A 20,582-nucleotide genomic window follows, 5' to 3' on the forward strand; every position below is an offset into this window, starting at 1 on the left:
AGTTTTATACAGTCTGTTTTTATGTGCTCATATTACTCTGAGAGTATTTTTTTTGTTGTTGTTGTTGTTGACTTTGTTTGCTGCTTTGACGGTTCCCTTAATGGCCTGAAAATGCTTCTGCTGCTATTTTTCATCTTCAGTTTAAAGCATCTTTGCAAAACAGGAGCCTATTAGTCCTTTTATGACATTAATTATTGCCTCAAACGTTACTGTCGATGTTTTAAGATTCGCCATTTGAGTTCAAATTTTAATGAACTACATTCAAAATGTAAGTGTCAAACATTGGAAAGGGGTTTGCGGACTCTTGTTTTTATGAATCTAACCCCAAATCATTTGTAAACAGTTTACATTTGCAGTATGAAGTTACTTTCTGTGGACAAGATTGTCTGAAGTCAATATTTCAAGGGTCGTTTGCACTTTAGTGAAAAGGGAGAAAGTGAAGGTTTTATTACAGTTGGTTTACATAAAGTTGAATTTTCAGTTTTGTCTGAAAGTTTAAATGTTTGTATTTTACATTTCAGAACAAAAGGAGCTTTGCAAAATGTAGCAGTACAATAAAGAAAATCCCAATTATCAACCTGACAAGCAACAAATTATCTTTGTTTTTTATGCAGCTATAATGTAAAATACTGCAGAATATAAGAGCTAATATGCATTAATCAGAAATGTTAAGAGTTAATGAGTTATACTGTGATACATATCACTCGTGTGATACATACTGTATGCCCCACTTTCTTAATGCCTTTTAAATGATACGCCTTATATTATGAGATGTATCTTACCATCAAAATAACATTAAAAGGAAACATCTTTACCTTGATGTTTAACATGGGGAGACAATATATGATACTGTTTAGTGTACTATGACACCCAATTAAGCTGAAGATAAGTTAGTTTAATAAGATACAGGCAGGTATTCATTTTACTCTACAAAGTGATTTAAAAGTTCAAGTCTCAGCTGAACCAGGGAAGAATAACAAATGAATGCTTTTTTTGCCATTTTCTGTAAGATAAATGAAATAAACCTTGTCTTTATTAATCACTCCGTGTTGTTTTGTCTCATCCATCCATCTTATCTTCTATTCAACAGATCGGAACTGACTATATGGCCATGACAGGACACACAATGGACAGTTCATGAGTCCAGAACAGAATAAACAGAGAGATAGAGAGACAATCTCACCAACAAAGAGTTACCCATTATTCAACAATGCATGTTTTTGGACTGAGAAAAGAAAACCGATGAACGCACAGAGAGAACTCCATGGAGTGGCATTTTCACTGTCAGGCGAGTGCTAACCATGGTGCGGTTGTGCATAAAAATAGTTTTGTGTCAGGTCAGACAAGGAACAGCTGAAAACACATGTGGACCACATGGAGCCCCTATTACCAATTTCCCAAAATTCAACAATTGGTTACACAGGAAATGGAAGGGAGGTCATTCTAAACACATTTTATTCTTTAAAACTTTCTATATCTTCAGATTGTACCCCCTTTTCAGACCATCACTCACATGTATGTGTATCACGTTTGAATACAAATGTAAACCTTATTATGATCTACATTTTCCTGTGTTTTCTTTCCTAATTCCATGTTTTTTCCAAATTCAAACTGATAAAAACAAATTCTGGCACCATTTCCAGGATTTTAACATATTAAATTTCTTATTTTAAATGTCAGAGTCATTTTTATAAGACAACACACACACACACACACACACACACACACACACACACACACACACACACACACACACACACACACACACACACACACACTCAGCGAGATACAGACAGTATCAGTATATAAAACTCAGCGGTAGGTGGCGATAACGAGTCGTGCATATACAGTAGTCAAGTACTCACGAAGAAGAAGAAGCGGAACTTACGGCAGCTCTTTCCCCCGACGAAGCTAGATAAACAAACAAAAGCAAGACATTATTTCCCCCTACATTTAAGTAAACCTGATGGGATTTTGACGCAGTTTCGTGGATAGATGTGCTTACTGGAACCCTTCAGGTCCGGTGGAAGCCCGACAGTGCAGATAAAGGAGCTCCAGCATCATTGTAGCTCACTGAAGTGTCAGGCTAACTCGTTAGCTCGACATGTTTATTTTAGTGCCTGGACGGAGTAGCGCGACTTGATGGCGTGAAAGTATCGCAGGGTGTGAGCCAGCTGCTACACGTTTTTCCGTTAGGTAAGCTTTGCATTTCTGTTTACATTTTGTTATGAAGCCAAATAAGGAGAAAGATGGACTTAGTCGCTGTGAACATGTGTGAGCTGCTGTTGTGGAGGAAAAACTCCAGCTGAAGGATAGATGTGTTCAGCAGCGATGTTTATTGGAGTCAATACGAGAGACAGTAGTAACATGGCAAAGAACATGTTGAATGCCACTCCACCTTAAAGGCTATGATTCCACGGGTCATTTACTACCAGGCTTCCCTCAGAATCAGCCTTGACAAGACAGTTTGTTGTGACTATCCCTCTGCACATGTTACAAATTATCAGCTGTTTGGTGTCCTTCTCTTCTGTGGAGCCACGATGGGCTGTCAGGCTTCCGGTCAGAATGGAGAGAACTCAATCACCCTGCCAATGAGTGCCAGATAACAGTCAGCATTCAGGCCTCAAGGCCTCTAACAGGGGAGTAAAGAATAATACATAAAAACGACGAAAGTCCACCAACATTTGAGGATCTGCTGTGTTTATATTATGTCAGGGACAATCACTGCACACACTGATTATTATGCTTCTTTCTTTCCCGTGTTTAATTTGAAAGGAACATGCATTTGTGCTGTGCCCATGCAAATTTAAGCAAAACCTCATCGGCCAGTGCGAAACAGCTTTCCTTTGCTGATTCTGTTGTCTGAGATATCCGGATGAGATTATACATCCAGTGGCAATCCTACATCCCCGCAATCTGAGACCAAACTTTATCCTCCAAGATGGCAAGGGTGGCCCCTGCTGAGGGTTTATTAAAGACAACCTCTAGAATTTGGGAGTGGAGAGGATAGAATGGCCTGCCAGCAGTCCTGACCGCAACTCCACTCATCACTTGTTGGATCAAATTGAGTATGACATTAATGCCTGAGTGCTCGGCATAACCATGTGACAAATGCTGGTAAAGAATGGGACCGCCACAGAAGGGTGTGAGCAGGCCTTCGTGAGGAGGAGGTGCCAGGCGGGTGTGGCAGTGTATGGCTCTTCCACACTCTACGAAAGCTTCTGTTTGTTTGGATGAATGAATTTATGAATTGTCAACGTGTCTTGTTTCTTCAGACTTTATTCATCCAGTCCCACAAACAATCCCAAAGAGTCAACAGCAAAGAAAAGCAGAGATGTGTGGATTTTATCATGGGCTAGAAGCTGCTGCTCATCCTATAACTATGTGTTTCTTACAAAATGTGGCACAATAATAAAAGGAGCCCTTTTGTACCAGTGGTGTAAGCGTTGATCTACCAAACACAAGTGCCTCTCGTTTTGTGCGTAATTTATGTTTTCCTATTCATCTGAGAAATGTGCTTTCAAAGTAAACGAAAATTTAGTCAAAGGTCTGCTATTAACATTGACATTGAATGAAAAGCGCTTTTCGAATGTTCTATCTGCAGGGCGTTTAGATGGAGCAGAGTAAAGAGAGTCAAGCAGTTAAACTGCAATTGTTGTGAAATACAAGTGGGTTCTCCCCTTTTTTAAGCTAGTGCATTTTTTGGATGATTATTCAAGTGTACAAATGTTTGTTTTGATGCTTTTAGGAGTCATTTTATATCATATCTTTATGTTTTTACTTTGCCTCCTCAGTCACTGTTTTAGTTATGTTTTGTATTATTGTGTTATTGTTGGAATCATGTTTGCTTAAAATACTACTTAAAAAAAAAATATATATATATATATATAATATTTCTCTTTTCAATTTTGAAAAAGGTTTTGTGGACAAGGTGAACGTTTTAACTGAGACTGCACTCCATCAAATCTCCACCTCGGCACCATGGCGTGGGCTCTCAAACTGCCTCTCACGGACGAGGTGATCGAGTCTGGACTGGTGCAGGACTTTGATGCCAGCCTCTCTGGCATCGGCCAGGAGCTCGGCGCGGGGGCCTACAGCATGAGGTACTGTTGCAGTTTAAAACTCCAATTGATTTGAGCGTGTGAGAGTTTAATTTTAGGAGCGTGTGATGTGGCTTAAAATTGCATTTGAATATTGTCAAACATTTCTCTTATTTTATCCACTATGAAAAAATATTCAATTATAGTTATTTATTTACTTACTTTACCTTTAATGATGCCCTCTGGTGCAAAATACAGTAAAATGTCCAAAAAGCTTCTCTTATCGCTGTTGCATGTTTATACAAACCCACCCTGACAGCACGGCTTTGAGGCTCGTTCGATAACGGGGAGGTAGCTCGCTTTCAGTGCAGCGCCACCGATATTTCAGCTCAGGTCTTACAAAATGTATTTAAAAAATTAAAAAATATATATATATGTATGTGTTTTTTTTAACATTTGCTTGGTGGTTTGGCGGACCGGATTGGTTTTGCGGCCCAGTTTTGGAGCACGGACCTTATGTTTGACACCCCTGCATTAGTCATGAACTTGTTTATATGAATCTTTGACCTTTTTTTTTTTAAATTGTCAGCTTGATCAAATAGCCCTCGATGTAGGAGTATTAATATATGCAGACAAGCGTCATCTGGTATCTTTAGTTGAAAATTTTGTGAAACATAAAGTACCAATACAGTGTAATTCCACTTGTAAATTGTTGCTAATCTATTTTCTTTTGGTCTTATATTTCTCCAAATACTCCAGAGCTAAGGACTTTAAGTGTAGTGCTTTCCTACACATCAGTATATTTATTAGAACATATCATTCAAGACTAAAAGATATTAGTTGTAATTACACAAGCAGACATTGACAGTAGAGAAAGCAGAGCCTCCTTTACATTTACTATCTAAAGTTTGTGAAACTGTGTCGTCTGCTTCAGCTCCAGTGTCAGCCGTGTGTGTGTGTGTGTGTGTGTGTTTTCTTTCCTTTCAGAGCTTAACTGTCATTTTATGATTGTGGGTTTTGCTTTTGTTGTTTGTAGTTCATGTTATATTCCTGAAGTGGTTTCCCGATTTCTTTCTCACTCCCATTTTGCTTGAACTCGGGTGTGACGACGCATTATTAAACGAAGGAATTCAGTACAGATGAATTATTTGTTATCTGAATGATTAGTTAAGCCGAGCGCTTCACATTTTCTGACTGCGGGGCTTTGTGTCTGCACCAGTGGGCAGTTTGAGAGGAGGAAAATGCGACGCTTTAAATCCGTGCATGAGCATGTGGAACCTTGTAATGAGAGATAGCAGGAAGCAAATTAATCACCACATGCAGATGAAAGCTCACACTGTTGCTTCCTCATTTCGACAGCAAGGCCGAGTTTTATCTTTGGAGAATAGGATTAGTTGGGAATTAGATTTATCTTATTACGATGCAACATATTCTCAACCCAGTTGTGTAACTATCTGCATAGTTGTGTGTAGTTTTACATGTTTTTGTATTTAATGTGTTGTTTTTTTTTTTTTTTGTAAGTCTAGAGAGAATATTACTCTATAATGTATGTGCTGACATATAGAAATGATAATAAATTATATAAAAATACATTTAAGTTTAGCTGACTCAAGTATTTTGCTTGTTGTTGGAGAATTGATCTGTTTTTGGCTTTTTAGATGCTCTGAAACTACTTGTGAATATTCAATTTTTTGTCAACAAATTTATTTAACCCCCCCCAAAAAGAAATTGAAGAAGTGAAACAAACGCCCGATGAATACAAACACTTCTTCTATGTGATGGTGGTTTGTCAATGTACATACATAACACAAGTTAAATTAAAAGTGCAAAAATGGAAGAAGCCAGTAATCTGTGCCCACCCGATCCCTGGATCACAACAATGCACCAAAAAGGAACAAACCATGGCGCCAAACGTGAACCAAAATATTTTTCTATTTATTGACTCGTGTTAGATTTGAATATGTGCGTGACAAATGCTGATTGCAAAATGTGATGCCAACAGAGAGCAGTGTGTGAGCAGGCTGCCGAGCAGCATGAGGAGCAGCTGTTGTGTCTATGTGCGGTTCGTCCGTACGCTACAGACCCCAGTTTGCGCGACAGATACATTTTTTTCAATCACAAACGTGTCCTGTTTCTTCAGAATTTAATTGGTCTAATCCAAGAAATGAGAGTCAATAACGGAATGAACCGGTAAACAAAGAAGATTTGGCAAATTTGTTATTGGCACAATCTACACACTCAAGTCTGCTGCACATCCTACAAATGCATCGTCCATTTGCACCATTAAACAGTGTTTAATTTCGCATGCCTTACTACTCCGGTAATAAATCAGGCCTTTAGAATGTTGTTGTATGGCATAATAATATAACTTCATGTCTGAATGAAGGGATCACTTTCAGGCAGATGACAGTGCTTTTTGTTTTTTTTGTTTTGTCCCTGTTCTCCAGCGATGTGCTTGCCCTCCCCATCTTCAAGCAGGAGGAGTCCAACCTGCCTCCAGACTCTGAGAACAAGATCCTTCCCTTTCAGTATGTTCTGTGCGCAGCTACCTCGCCAGCCGTTAAACTGCATGACGAAACACTCACCTACCTCAACCAAGGTCAGCATCAGAATCCCAGCCACTTTCCCCTTGGTGTAAAGTCTTCAAGCGTTACAGCTCCAGTGTCAAATGCCAAATTCAGTACAGATCAGACGTGGCGATAAAAAAGAATATATATGGATATTTTCCAGCCTCTTTTTAGGTCAGAGGATATAATCTCCACATGAAAATGACGTCACAATATTTTGTCACGTCTCCAAACAAGAATAAGACAATTTATGGAGCATGTTTTAAGCAAGCCTCAGTTAAATATGGACACCTGACATTTTCACCTTCTGACTGTATTAGTTCAAAGTTGACTATACTTCAAAACCAAAAGCACGAGAATATCATTTTACACTTAATTATTTACCTGTGAAAGTTGTTAACATAGCATGGATAAAATTCCTCATTTCTCTAGAGGTTAATGTTAGTTCTTTACGAAAGAACTCCTAATAATGTCCTCTGCACATTAAAATAAGACATGTTGGAATACTGGTGTCACATATTGATGTGGTACTACATTATCATGTAATGACATTTTGGATGATCTGACTGTAACATAAAGATTTGTCATGTTTTGATGTGAAAAGATTCCCTTTTTGTTAATGGAAAAACCTCATAAATGGTGCATTTACTTAATAGAAGATGCAAATGGAATGTCTTTCCTTTTGCCGTATAAAATATCCACTTACAAAATAAGTTGGAAAGGGTTAAAACCTTTTTTTTTTTTTTAAAATGTCAAACTTGACAAGTTGAAAAGTTCAGAAGTGATATCTGATTGAATTTTGGTAGTTTGAGTATCAGGATCTGTTTCAGACTTTGCATTTTCAATCAGTTTGTTGAAATTCTTTCCATAAATATGGATAAAATCCACACTATTTGGTGGGCCCCTGTGAATTCTTTGCATGGTAATTAGACAGTTTATTGAAAATCAATGGCCCCACAGCAGACGGCTAAAAATAAAAAAAAAGACAAATTGGTGTCACATCTTGAAACTACATTATTACATTATATCCGTTAACTGGAACAAAGATTACTCCTATCATGAAACAGAAAACTGAATAATATAGATTCCCCCTGTCATATCTTTGTTTTTAACTCAATCATTGAATCATGAAATTATTCACTTAACATTTTAACCTTATCATTGATGATCCGTGGACCCTTTTGTAATGTTTTCCCAAATGACTCTTTATAATCACACTGTCATCAGCATGTCTGGCTTTCTGACGAGCCGGGTTTTTGCATTGTGGGGTGTCTGTGTGAGGTGCACTGCTTTTTGTGACTGAGGTGTTTTTCTTTTCACTGTGATTGCAGGACAGTCCTATGAAATAAGAATGCTTGACAATCGGAAAATTGGGGAGCTTCCTGAAATCACTGGTAAAATGGTGAAGGTACGGATCTGTTCAGCCGTGTGTTTGCACAAGCAGTCTGTCAGAGGGAACTTTTACAAAGGGCTCATGAATTCCTCCTGATTTCAGAGCATCATCCGTGTGGTGTTTCATGACCGGAGACTTCAGTACACGGAGCACCAGCAGCTGGAGGGCTGGCGCTGGAACCGGCCCGGGGATCGCATCCTCGACCTTGGTGAGCAAAAAAAAAAAAAAACAACAAAAAAACTGAAAACAGTTTCTCATTCAACTTTTTGCTAATGGAAAGAAGTAGCTGTGCAGCCACGTTAACCGTCAAGTAGTTTCCAATGTTGGTAAGATGACGATGACACTGGCCGTATTGCAAAGAAGATGCTGTGATTCAAGAGCCCATATGATAACCGCTTGTTTTGCATTGATCCGTTGCAGATATCCCCATGTCAGTCGGCATTATCGACCCAAGGGCTAACCCTACTCAGCTTAACACTGTGGAGTTCCTTTGGGACCCATCAAAAAGAACCTCGGTTTTTATTCAGGTAGCATGACGGCCAACTCTTGTTTTCTTGCAGCATGCTGTTTAATCTATTCTTCTACAGGTGCATCTTTAAAAAAAAAAAAGTAATTTGAATACAGTGGGATACTGCATTTTTTGCAAAATGTGAGTCAAACAATGAAACTTCCCTATTTCTTTTTTCCAATTTATCACAGACAAACTGAAACATTTCAAGTCACACTTATTCATTCTTTATGATTTTAGTTTACTTACAAGTCGAAAATGCCGTGTCTCATAATATTCTGTTCCGTAAGAGCATGGCTTTGTTTTCTTGTTTTCTTTTTGTTTTCTTTATCCAGTGCCCGTGACTATCACAATCAGAGTTAAATAATTTATTAATGTGTATGTTATGATTGGACCGTGCAGAGTCTGGGTTACTTTCTTTGTGGGGTTTGCATGTGTGATACTCCCATTTTCCTCCCACTGTCTAAAAACATACATTTGAAGATAACGGGCATATTGTGTGTGTGTGTGTGTGTGTGTGTGTGTGTGTGTGTGTGTGTGTGTGTGTGTGTGTGTGTGTGTGTGTGTGTGTGTGTGTGTGTGTGTGTGTGTGTGTGTGTGTGTGTGTGTGTGTGTGTGTGTGTGTGTGTGTGTGTGTGTGTGTGTGTGTGTGTGTGTGTGTGTGTGTGTGTGTGTGTGTGTGTGTGTGTGTTGTATTCACACTTTTAGAGATGCACCTGTGTAGTGTTGAACTCCTTTCAATGGAATTATTGGGACCTGAAGCAGGTCAAAACGAAATTGATTGTACCTATATGTTATCTTTACTTGAAATAACAAAGGATATTTAATGCAACAGTTTTACTGAGATATGTTGATTTATCACTTTTAGTGACCCAAAATATGTGACTCGCGTATTTTGATCTTTCTTCTCTCTCTCTCTTTTTTTTTAAGGTTCACTGCATCAGCACAGAATTCACCATGCGCAAGCACGGCGGAGAGAAAGGCGTCCCATTTCGCATCCAGATCGACACATTCAAAGAGAACGAGAGCGGCGAGTACACGGAGCATCTCCACTCCGCCTCCTGCCAGGTCAAAGTTTTCAAGGTGAGAGAAAAAGAGGGCAGAGTGGGAACATTAAAGCCCCTCTTTCATAGGCCATCTGCTTTATTGGCCCCTCTGGTGGTGGTGGTGGTGTTCATGTCCACAAGCTTCATTTCTTCCACATTACCTGTTTCAGCCCAAAGGTGCTGACAGAAAGCAGAAGACGGATCGAGAGAAGATGGAGAAGAGAGCGCCACAGGAAAAGGAGAAGTACCAGCCCTCCTATGAAACCACAATCCTGACTGAGGTTAGCAGATTATGTTTGAGTCAAAGGCATGAATCACTGCTTGGATGAATGGGATCAAAACTAAATGCAGCCTAATCGTATTACCCCACACCATCATATGTTTCTAGTTTTAAACTTCTCATCAAAAAACAAAAAGGAATACAAAGCTGGTTTCTCATCCAAAATGATCGTATTTCAACAGATCCAAGGTTTTTGCTCCAGCTTTATTATGTAGAACAAGTCATGTTAATGGCAACCAGATCAAATTTCTTCAAACTTCAAAAAGCAAAACAAATGTTTTTTCTTTTTTCTTTTTTTTTTAAACTGAAAATGTGTCACATAAACAAATATTTCAAATTGTGTGGTTTTAGTCTTATGAAATATCACGAAAAGTTATATTTGTATTATCTCAGAGGTCTGCGCTTCGACCGACAGGATTATTAGTTTAATCCCTTTCACTTAGTCAGACATCTAAGACCCAGAAATATTAACATGTTATTTACCACCTCAGTAACTTCACCCAGGTTTTTTTACTACATGAACCAATCATACTGTTTTATACCTGTAGTATAACAGACAATATTATTTTATCGTATCAAATTGTTCAGTCCAGTTGTCGCTGTGTTACAAAGAAAAGACTGGCTGTCCGTTTAAGAGGTTGATGATGTACAAATGTTGTTTGTGTTGGCTAAGAAAAGCGTACATTTTTTAACAGCCGTCTATTGTTAAGCTTTTGTTGGACATTAAAATCATAAAATGACGTTAGAAATGATTGCTGCTCAGAATCTGAGCAGTCTTCTCTGTCATCCGTTGGCATCGAGATCATATTTTCTATAATCAAAATATATTTAAATGTCAAAATGTAATCAATTGAAGGTAAACTCTGCACTCACATAAAGGGAAGACATGTGGAGTTTGCATTGAAAAGTCATGAAACCATTTTACTGGTCCCACTAAATATCAACTTTGTCTGAAATGAGCTTTGCATTATCAGTCACTCTTATGATCGCTCCTCTCAATAATAGTGCTCCTGGAAAAGAAGACCGGCCAGTTTCCAAGACAGCTAATTGTCCGTAAGGTGTGCTTTTACACCTCGTCTGCCTTTATAGACATTTGTAACCACCTCCGTTACCATGACAACATACCATGATAGAAGTTAACCACTGTTATTGTACCGAAAATCCAGATGTTTCCATGCTCAACAGATTCCATGTTTTTTTTTTTTTCCTTTTTTTTAATCGTAAGCCATATTGGAATAGTGAATTAACTTATATTTTGAGTTCACACATGAAAATGCACGTTTTAGGTTATAAGTATAGAAATAACTTGAAAAAGGTGAGTGTGTGAACTGTATGAGATGCACTTGTGTAGTAAAAAACAACATTTGAAATATGTTTCCTGAGCAAAATTAAATCTTTGGCATTTCTTTTTTTTTTTTTTAACTGCTATTAAGTAATACTGCATGTCAAAGGAAAAAGAAAGCTCTTGCATGTTATTTAGATGCCCCAATAACAATTGTTTATCTTGTTCAGTGTTCCCCTTGGCCTGAGGTCACCTACGTCAACAATTCCCCCTCTCCTGGCTTCAATAGCACGCACAACAGCTTCCCAGTGGCCGAAGGGTACGAGTGTTTCATTATTCCTGTCAGAATTGAGCAAATACTGCAGCTTGGATGTTATTCATTGAGTGAAAACAACGTGGCGGTGTTTGAAGATTTCAGTGTCTTTTAACATAGTTTTAATTATTCCTCCTCTCTAGGAACGGGTCACCGACCCACCAGCCTGAGCCGGTGGTTCAGGTGGCAGATGTGAGTATGTTGTCGCTGCTCGCTTGGTTCTACCGCCCTTTCAGATGTGTCAAATAAAAAGAAAAGGACCTTTGTTAATGATTGTTTAAAAAGATAAGGTCATCTCTGAGATAATGACTGAATGATTCTTTTTATTTAACTCATGACTTCAGAGTATGTCATGCTGTATACACTGAGTATGTCACCGGATATGTTTAGTATTTTGCTCAGGTTTTAGTTGGGTTGTTTATCACAGAAATGAAGAGATCCCCATCCCTACTTGAGCTAATTATTATGGAAACAAGCACAGACTGTCTGCTTAGTTTGTCACAGTATAATTTTTGCACAGGTTCAAAACACTGTGACTAAGCTTGTTTTGTTGACTCATATGGACGCTGTCTTTGTGCAGTGTACCGCAGGATTACAGTTGTTCACAGAGACAGCCTGCTGCTATTTCCTGGGTTTTTCAGTGTTTTTCCAGGATCAGACAAATCCAAGCAGCAAGCGCCATAGATTTAAGATGATGAATCTGAAAAGCATCCAAGCTGGCGACGTAGAAACACTACAGAAAATCAGGCAAATGCTGGAAATGCTGAACCCTGGTACAGTTTAGAGTGATCCTCTGATCCATCCATCCAAACTGTGAAATGTTTTTAGAGAGATCCCTGATTTTTCAGTGGAGTTCAGTAGATTTGTAGTTTTTTGTTTTAGTTTTTTTTAATGGTTTAATGGCTTCAGTGGGACGTTTTGGCAAATCATCGACACTTCTGCACCGTTTAAATTGTCTATTCAGAGTAATCATTTTAGTAATTCATATTTAGGGTATAATCAAATTCAATAATACAATATATTATGTGATAAGACAATGATACTCCATATCATTTATGAAAATCCAATGAATTATCGTCCAGTATGTGTGATTTTGGTCAGTATAATCCTTTTAAACATATTATATCATGTGTAAATGGCACATAAGGTTTTTTTTTACTCAGAGTAAAAGTTTGAAATATTATTCCATAAGACTTTGGGGCATAATTTTCAACTGAATTCTCGATAAATGGGTTAATTGATAGAAATAATGAAGCTTGAGAAGCACCAATATGAAAAACATACAGACAAAGGGTAATGTTTTTCGCGTGCGAGCAGAATATGTTGAATTACATTTAACATGTGCATCTTTTTAAAGATTGTAATATATTTGTATTCCTTATAGGTTCTTGTTTGGGTTGACTGTTTAAGGCAGTTTGATTTTTTTAGTTTTTCGCTCCCTCCTTAGTGCAACAGGTTCATCCTTAACCTTCACGTGGGTGTGATGAAAAGGGTCTCTGCTCTAAAAACTAACTCCGTCTATGTTATAGCAACCTGTGCAAAGGGGAGCAGCCAGATAAACACTGCAACTACCAACACTTACTTTCTGTTTTTTTTTTTTGTTTTTTTTAAGAATTTGTTACCTGCTGCGACGCCACAGGATGCACAACAGTGGCTTCACAGAAATCGCTTCTCACCCTACTGTCGACTCTTCACCAACTTCTCAGGTAAGTTACTACCGAGTGGTGACTCACGTAAATGAAACTGTGCCAGTTTTCCGTACCTAAACGCATCTTTGTGACTGTGAGGGAGTGGACGAGTAGGCGATTTCCAGGTACCAGGGACCGGGTATCAGTACGGTATTGGTTCAAATGTGAAAGGTACCCATCGCTACATGGAGGTATGCGTTTGTCACAGAAAAGACAAATGAATGTAGCTATTTTTGCTCAGAGAAAGCAGATCAATAAAAGTGAGCAGTGTCCTGTCTGTTTTCGCCATGCTCCAGCCTGTTTATTTGAAATGAACGAGTCATAATTAAGTCTCTGCAGAGCTGAACGATCAACTGCTCTTTGTGAATCAAGTGTAAAGTGGTGTTTCGAGGACTGATGTTGTTAGACTACGCAATACCAGCCAGTGCAGACAAAATAAAAAGGAGGAGCTGACGAGGTATTTTTGAACATAGAAACTGTTTGATTTGTAGAGGTTAAAAACAAAAACTTGTTGTTTTCTTTTGTGTACCAGGGACGGACCTGTTGAAGCTGACCAGAGAAGATGTAATCCAAATCTGTGGACCAGCTGATGGTATACGACTTTTTAATGCACTGAAAGGACGGTGGGTTGCACTTAATCCTGTCACGGTTTTATGAAATAGAATTTATTTCATATCATCCAAAACAAACCCCCAAACAATTACTTCATTTGAACTTGCTTTTTTTCCTGCCGTTTATTAACTCAGGGTGGTACGTCCCAGGCTGACCATCTACGTCTGTCAGGAGTCGCAGCAGTCGCGCGAACAGCAGCTGAAACATGAGAATGGAGACGCTGCTGCCAACACTTTCTTCGGTCAGTCCATGCTTATGATCCAGAAAAATAAAAGACGGGCGGCTCAGGCATGTCACAACATCATCACATCACTGTGTATATAAATATATATATGTACTTGTGTTTTAAAAGGTTTTTGAGCACATCTGCAGTGATAGGCAGCCATGTATGCAGACCTCTAGTCTCTGCAGTTTGTGTATCTTTTAATCTGTTCAGAATATCGCCCTACAGAAATATGTTTGCTTATTTATTCGTTAAATTTCCTCCTCCTCATGCTGTAAAACAAATGTCCGATGACTCATGGTGCCCTCAAGGCCGTTTTCTAATTCAGCGTCTGATAGACGGGACGGGCTCAGAGGTTCACGGTCTGTCATTTTAAAATCTGTTTAACTCTGTTGTGGTCAACAGAACTTCATACGCCACCCACCGTACCAACTTCCGGTCCTGATATGCCGCGATTCATTAAATAAAGGAACTTTATGGAATCCAAAACTTATGACTGGACGAGTACAAACCAGAAGGTGTCAGTCAAGCCGGATTTTCCTGCTCGGGACATTAAATTAAACTTGTACAAAGAAGCATTACAAAGAACTGGTTACTAAAAAAATATACAAACTCCTAAATAATGCTGGGTATTACTGTGCACAGCACGAAATGGTGCAACGCAAAACTTGTGATCGTGATTTCAAACAGCGGCCAGCGTTGGCAAGTGGGAACTGAAACACTATTTTACTGTATTTTGGAGGAAATGATCAAAAATCTGCCATGAACGAGCCTAAAGTAGCACCATATTTAAATTGTATCACTCTGTGTCTTTAATTACCTCCTGCTGAAGCTCAGGGTTTTGAGACGTCGGTACAAAACTCGCAGTGTGTTTCCCCCATCGCGGCTGAGCTTTCAGGCAATCATGCTTGTGAGCAAAACTCACTCTTATCGCACGCTGAACCAAGATCGTATGGAAACGTGTCACATGAGAACAGATGGCAGGGAAAAGTGTCGAGCAGACCATGACGGGATGATCACAGCCACAGAAAGGTCACAGACTTTCAGACTCTGTCGGTATTATTGATCGTACACAGATCGTACAAATACCTTCATTATTGTACACCTCACAGTGCTTACCCTGACAGTTTGGACAAAGCTGTGGCTTTGGGGGTTTCCGCCTTTCTCTTGTCCCAATTGACGGATAACCATTTACACAATACATATAAACCTATAGGGAGACTTGACAGAAGCCGTGGTATTTCCCAAAATGTTGTGTACACCTCGAGGCGCTCCTCCCTTCCCTTCCAGCTTCCCCCTGTTCTTATTTCATCTGCTTTTTGTGCCCCTGCAGTTTATCACGCCATTTACCTGGACGAACTCACAGCTGGTGAGCTGACAGAGAAGATTGCTCAGCTCTTCAGCATCTCGCCCAGACAGATAAATCAGATCTTTAAACAGGGGCCCACTGGCATACATGTGCTGGTTAGCGATGAGGTGAGGTGGTCTTTACAATTCCCGCTCTGCAAAACGTTGAGCAGATGTTGTACAAGCAATAGAGGCTGTAGTTTTACTCCGCTTGCTGCCACTCATTCATCAAACATTTGCTCGTTTCCACACAGATGATTCAGAACTTTCAAGATGAAGTTTGTTTTGTTTTGGACACAATGAAAGGTACTGAGCCACGGTGGTTTGATTCTCTTAAAGGAGCCTGTAATATTTCAACTTGCTTTTAAAGTTATTCTCTCCTTTCCAGATGACACGAATGATGGCTACCACATCATCTTGAAGTGAATACTCCGTGGGAAAACAGCCTTTCCTCGCTCTCCGCTTCAGACCCCAACCAGTCAGCCCCACTGCAGCTTCACTCTCCTCGCTGTTCCAGGAACACATTGGGGGGGGGGGGGGGGGGGGGGGTCCTGAAGAAACTTCTCAAGGCCAACTAGGAGGAACATGTGACTGAAGCCCTTGGCCCTCTCCTTGCTATACCTTACTGTCTTACTTCCGAGGGAGTGACTCTCTTAATGCCACAGTGAACCAACAGTGTTCTCCTCGCCCTGCCATTATCTCCCTATGGTCGCGTTTTCCTCCGTCGCTTGTGTCTCCTGGCACCACAGCTGCCGTCGCTTGTTGGTTAGCTGAGCATCTGGTGTGCCAAAACCCCGTGCTTCAGTATCAACCGTCTGCGCTCGCTTTGAAGACCAACAACAAAGGAGTGACAAAAAAAACTAAACGGCGATAATTAGCGAGTGAGAATGAAAGTACTTGACTTTCACTCTGCGATTGAGCATGACTTCCTCCACCCTCGTGCTTGATTGCTTTTTAGAATCTACGGAAAACATGCTAGAGTTAACACAGTCGCACAGTTGAGTCAGTTCGACACACGATACATCACAAATCAGCCCCCAGGATGTTAAGGGAAACTTTTCTGTGCTTCAAAACATCTTTGAATGCAAACAACGTTAGTTACTTTTGAGGAAAACCAAAAGTTCTTCTGACTACCTGATGCTGTTAGGTCCTTATACAGTGGCAAGAAAAAGTATGTGAACCTGAGGGAATATCTCATTTCTCAACAATAATCATGCATAAGAGTTGTAGACAAAAGTGCCTGATCTAATATCATACTGACCATTTTAATAATTCATTTTCTTACCAAGCATATCCAATTAACATGCACAGTTGTAAAAAGTGAGTGAATGCTCGCTTGACCCTCCTTTGGCAGAAATAACTACTAAACGCTTCTGGTAGCTTCTGATGAGACCTGCACAGCGCTCAGAAGGAGGATTTGACTGTTCTTCCTCTCAGAACTGCTTCATCTCATTCATCTCAGGATGTTTGGCATTGATGGCTCGGTGGGGCCCATTGCATCAAACAATAATGTAATAATGGCCTATAATGTACCCCTGGATAATATTACAATTTTCACCAATTAAAATGTAATACAGCCAATAGTAAAATAACTAGCCATACATGTAATAAAATAATAAACCATAAATGAGAACGTGCTGCTTGATCTGTATCCTGGGTAAATGAGTATCCAGCACAAAAACTGCAAAAGCATCTATTTTTTTCACATCTATTTATCTTATTACATTGCCTGCTGTTTTTTTTTTTTTTTCATGCTGTTCTGAGGATTTAGTACCCAGCCAATATTGTAATATCTTCTTACATAATTGGAAAACATTTATCCAGCTATTAACTGAAATGTTTTATAACACTTTTTACAACTTAATAGTTGCGTTATTACTTATATTTATTAACTGAAATGGCCAAAATGATGATGTTATTTGCCATCATCACTGTATTGGTTGCAACATGCCCTGATAAACTTGGGAATTCATGTATGCCCTTTAGTACAGCAAGGCACTAAGCATCCCCAAACCATGACGTTCCCTCCACTTTGCTTCACTGTTTCAATGTTTTCCTTTGTTATGTGGTGCCAGTGTTGTGCTGCGCACATTGCTGCATGTTCTTTCTAAACAATTCGGTCTCCGCTTCATCACAAAGGATTGTCTCTGTAGGGTTGGACAGTGGGCGGGCAGTCTGTCCAGGGTTTATCATGAACTCCCCCATAGTTACCTGAGATTGCCCCCAGCATTCCGCTACCCTGAACAGTATAGAGTGGGATGGCTGGATGAGTGTGAGAGCGCTCTTAAGCAAGCATCAGTTGTGCTTTGGTTTCTTTGTAAAGCAGTGGCTTTATTTGTGGCGTATTGTCAGGGAGACATTTCTTTGTTTTGGGTACGTTTGGCTCATGGACAGATTATATTTTCCCGAAGCAACTTGGCCTGTAACCTACTTCAATGGAGAATGGCTTCGGTGCTAAATTGTTTCCATTTGTTGATCGTTTAAATGACTGAGGGCTGATGAATATCTAAAGTCTTTGAAGTGGCTTTGTGACCTTCTCATGCTTAATGTATCAACAATTCTTGACCTTAGCAATGTGTTCACATCAGCAATGCTTCTTGTGAAAAGTACAGTTTGGTTGTTTTTATAGGTCACACTGGCTTTATACCTCGGCTCGGTCTTGTTTCAACTTTTTTCGCGGTCCTCAGCTGTGGAGCTCACGCCCCCCCCCTTCTTTTTCTTTCTTTTTTTTACACCAGCAGTGAAAATATTTGATAGATATGGTCAATGAAAATGTAAAATAATATGATTGCGCTGCACGCTGGTATACCAGTTAAGTGTTCTTGCAACACAATTAGAAAAATTCTGATTTAAGGTATGTTGGGAGCCTTAATTTATGGGGTTTGCATGTGCATGCAAGGATTCTCTGTGGACGCTGCAGTTTTCTCCTGCAGTTCAAAAGCATGCAGATGAGGTTAATTGTTGATAGTGCAGTGTTACATTAAGCAAGATGTGGAGCTGATCAATGACCAATTAATGCAGAAAGCTGAGACATTATTTTCATATACTTTTTCTTGTCCCTGTTGTTTGTGTGGACAGCATACTGGCACATGTGATTGTTACTTAAACACTGTCCGAGGTAGTGATCATAGAGGCAACACCAGCAACTTGTCTTCATGTGGTTTCTATCCAGATCTGCCTATTTAGCACACCAGTATTTGTTTTCTTTTCTTTTTTGCCATTTTCCAACTGTGTTTTTAAATAGTTAATTTTAAGATTTTTGTTTTTGAGAAATCATGCATCATTTTGGCAGTGCTTTCTTTTCTTTTCTTTTTTTTTTTTTTTTAAATCGTTTGAACATATTCACATCCCCTACTTTTGTTTCTGTGGCTGTTACCACTTTAAAATGCTAACAAGTGTAATGGGGTTGTTGTGCACACCAGAGCTGCATGTGGAAAGACATGATTAGTTTTAAGTTCAGTCCTTTGTACATGAAATTTTTAGCTTGATGTTTTAGGAAGCCATCTCCCCCCCATCTCATTATTAAAGTACTTACCCACATAGCCACTGATGGCTGCTGTCTGTTTTCTTAAGATTTTGTTTTATAAATGAATAAACAAAACAATATTCCTAACTTGTGGTTTGATGTCTAATCAGCATCTTGATATGCCACACCTCTGAGGTGGGATGGATTATCTCGGCAAAGGAGAAGTGCTCACTAACACAGATTTAGACAAATCTGTCAACAATATTTGAGAGAAATAGGCTTTTTGCATACATATAAAAAGTCTTAAAGCTTCAGTTCAGCTCATGAAAAATGGGAGCAGAAACAAAAGTGTTGCATTTATATTTTTGTTCAGTGTTCACATGCATACACTCAAAAGACATGCAAATATCCACAGTAATAAAATACAATTTGACCAGACAAACCAAAACACCCCTGAAACTGTTGGTTAAAGTAATCCTGTAAAAGCTGTTAAAAAAGAAAATGCTTAATAGGAAAACTAAAATCGATCCAAGGGCGGGTTAGAGTGTTTCTTAAACATACAGACCTATAAATGTCAGTGTGTATGAAACTGTATTAAAAGTGAAAGTGTGAGATTAAAATAAACTTACAATAAAGAAAATGATACACAGCTAAAATTGAAAGATGATGACAGGATAATGTAAATAGAAAAGAATACACCCATTAAGCCAGGTTACAGAGAGACAACCACACACACATTCACACCTAACTATGATTGCTGATTAACCTCAAATACATGTTTTGTGACTGTGGGAGTAAAACTATGTGTGCACAGGGCAAATATTCAAACTCCACACAGAAAGCCCGATTCTTGATTTGAACTCATGGCCATCTCACTGTGAGGTGACAGTGCTTGGAAAAACATCATGGCATAGAATCAGAAGCTCACAGTAAAGATAGACTAAAGTCGATTGTCTTGCTATTGAAACTGTAGATTTGAGGTGACACGATGGTGAAATACTTATAAGCTGTAAGCCTCATGAAGCCAGTGGGCTCCATGCTACATTTTCACATCTGTTCCTGCACAAAATGAACAAAGAAGCCCCCCCAAAAAAGAAGGGGGGAAAATACTTCATTTCCCAGCATGCCTCGGCGCGGTGCATGTCGGTGACGTCACTTTGGGGTATAAATACGGCATCGGCGAAGAATTTCTTCCTCCATTGTTACATTGTAACAAACGGGGCCGGGACGAGAGGGGGCAAGAAAAAAGGCGTCTTCTCGGTAGAAACCCTGCAACGTTCCGACACCGAACCGAAAGAGGCCGGTCCGCGTTTTTAACACAGCGAGAAGAGAGACAAGCGCGAGCCCAACCGACTGAACCCGCCCCGGCGAGAAAAAAAAGAAAGAAGGATAAACGAACACAGATGTCAGCGGATTTCTTCATTACAAGCATTTCAAGGCTCACATCCAGAAGATAAGACATCCAGCTATTTACATTATCCATGCTGCACCGACAATGTTTGGGGATAAATCGCTGCTATGACGCCCCTCTTCCTCCCGTCCGTCCTTTAAATAGACCAGGCATGCAACATTTAAATGAAACCCGCCGGTGTAATGAGGCAGCCCCGGGTTTCTCTCTGATCTCTCACTGTGCAGGACAATGAACATGGAGCCCAAAGTAGCCTAAATTCAGCCCAGACGTCAAGTGTTGCAAATTGACAATCAAGTAAGCGTGTAGTCAGATCATTTCTTGGGTCAAGCCATTGCCCCACGGTTTGCAGTCTGGGATACTCAGTGCAGGATTATCAGGCTTTGGTACCCCCCCTCCTCACCAAAAG

The 20,582-nt window shown here is 39.6% G+C and overlaps 1 protein-coding gene across 1 annotated transcript; it reads left to right on the forward strand.

The window, feature by feature from the left end:
• Positions 1 to 1,848: 1,848 nt before the first annotated feature.
• tfcp2 (transcription factor CP2) lies at positions 1,849 to 16,905 on the forward strand. Its single transcript, XM_080470311.1, has 16 exons — positions 1,849 to 2,196; positions 3,918 to 4,103; positions 6,488 to 6,639; positions 7,939 to 8,015; positions 8,103 to 8,208; positions 8,421 to 8,527; positions 9,439 to 9,591; positions 9,725 to 9,835; positions 11,347 to 11,435; positions 11,573 to 11,621; positions 13,042 to 13,135; positions 13,650 to 13,740; positions 13,864 to 13,970; positions 15,286 to 15,428; positions 15,554 to 15,605; positions 15,688 to 16,905. Exons 2-16 carry the CDS (start codon positions 3,982 to 3,984, stop codon positions 15,723 to 15,725), a joined length of 1,491 nt encoding a protein of 496 aa, XP_080326437.1. The 5' UTR covers positions 1,849 to 2,196; positions 3,918 to 3,981; the 3' UTR covers positions 15,726 to 16,905.
• The last annotated feature ends 3,677 nt before the right edge of the window (positions 16,906 to 20,582 follow it).

Source organism: Lipophrys pholis (assembly GCF_963383615.2).
Source record: "Lipophrys pholis genome assembly, chromosome: 8".
Taxonomy (NCBI): Eukaryota; Metazoa; Chordata; class Actinopteri; order Blenniiformes; family Blenniidae; genus Lipophrys; species Lipophrys pholis.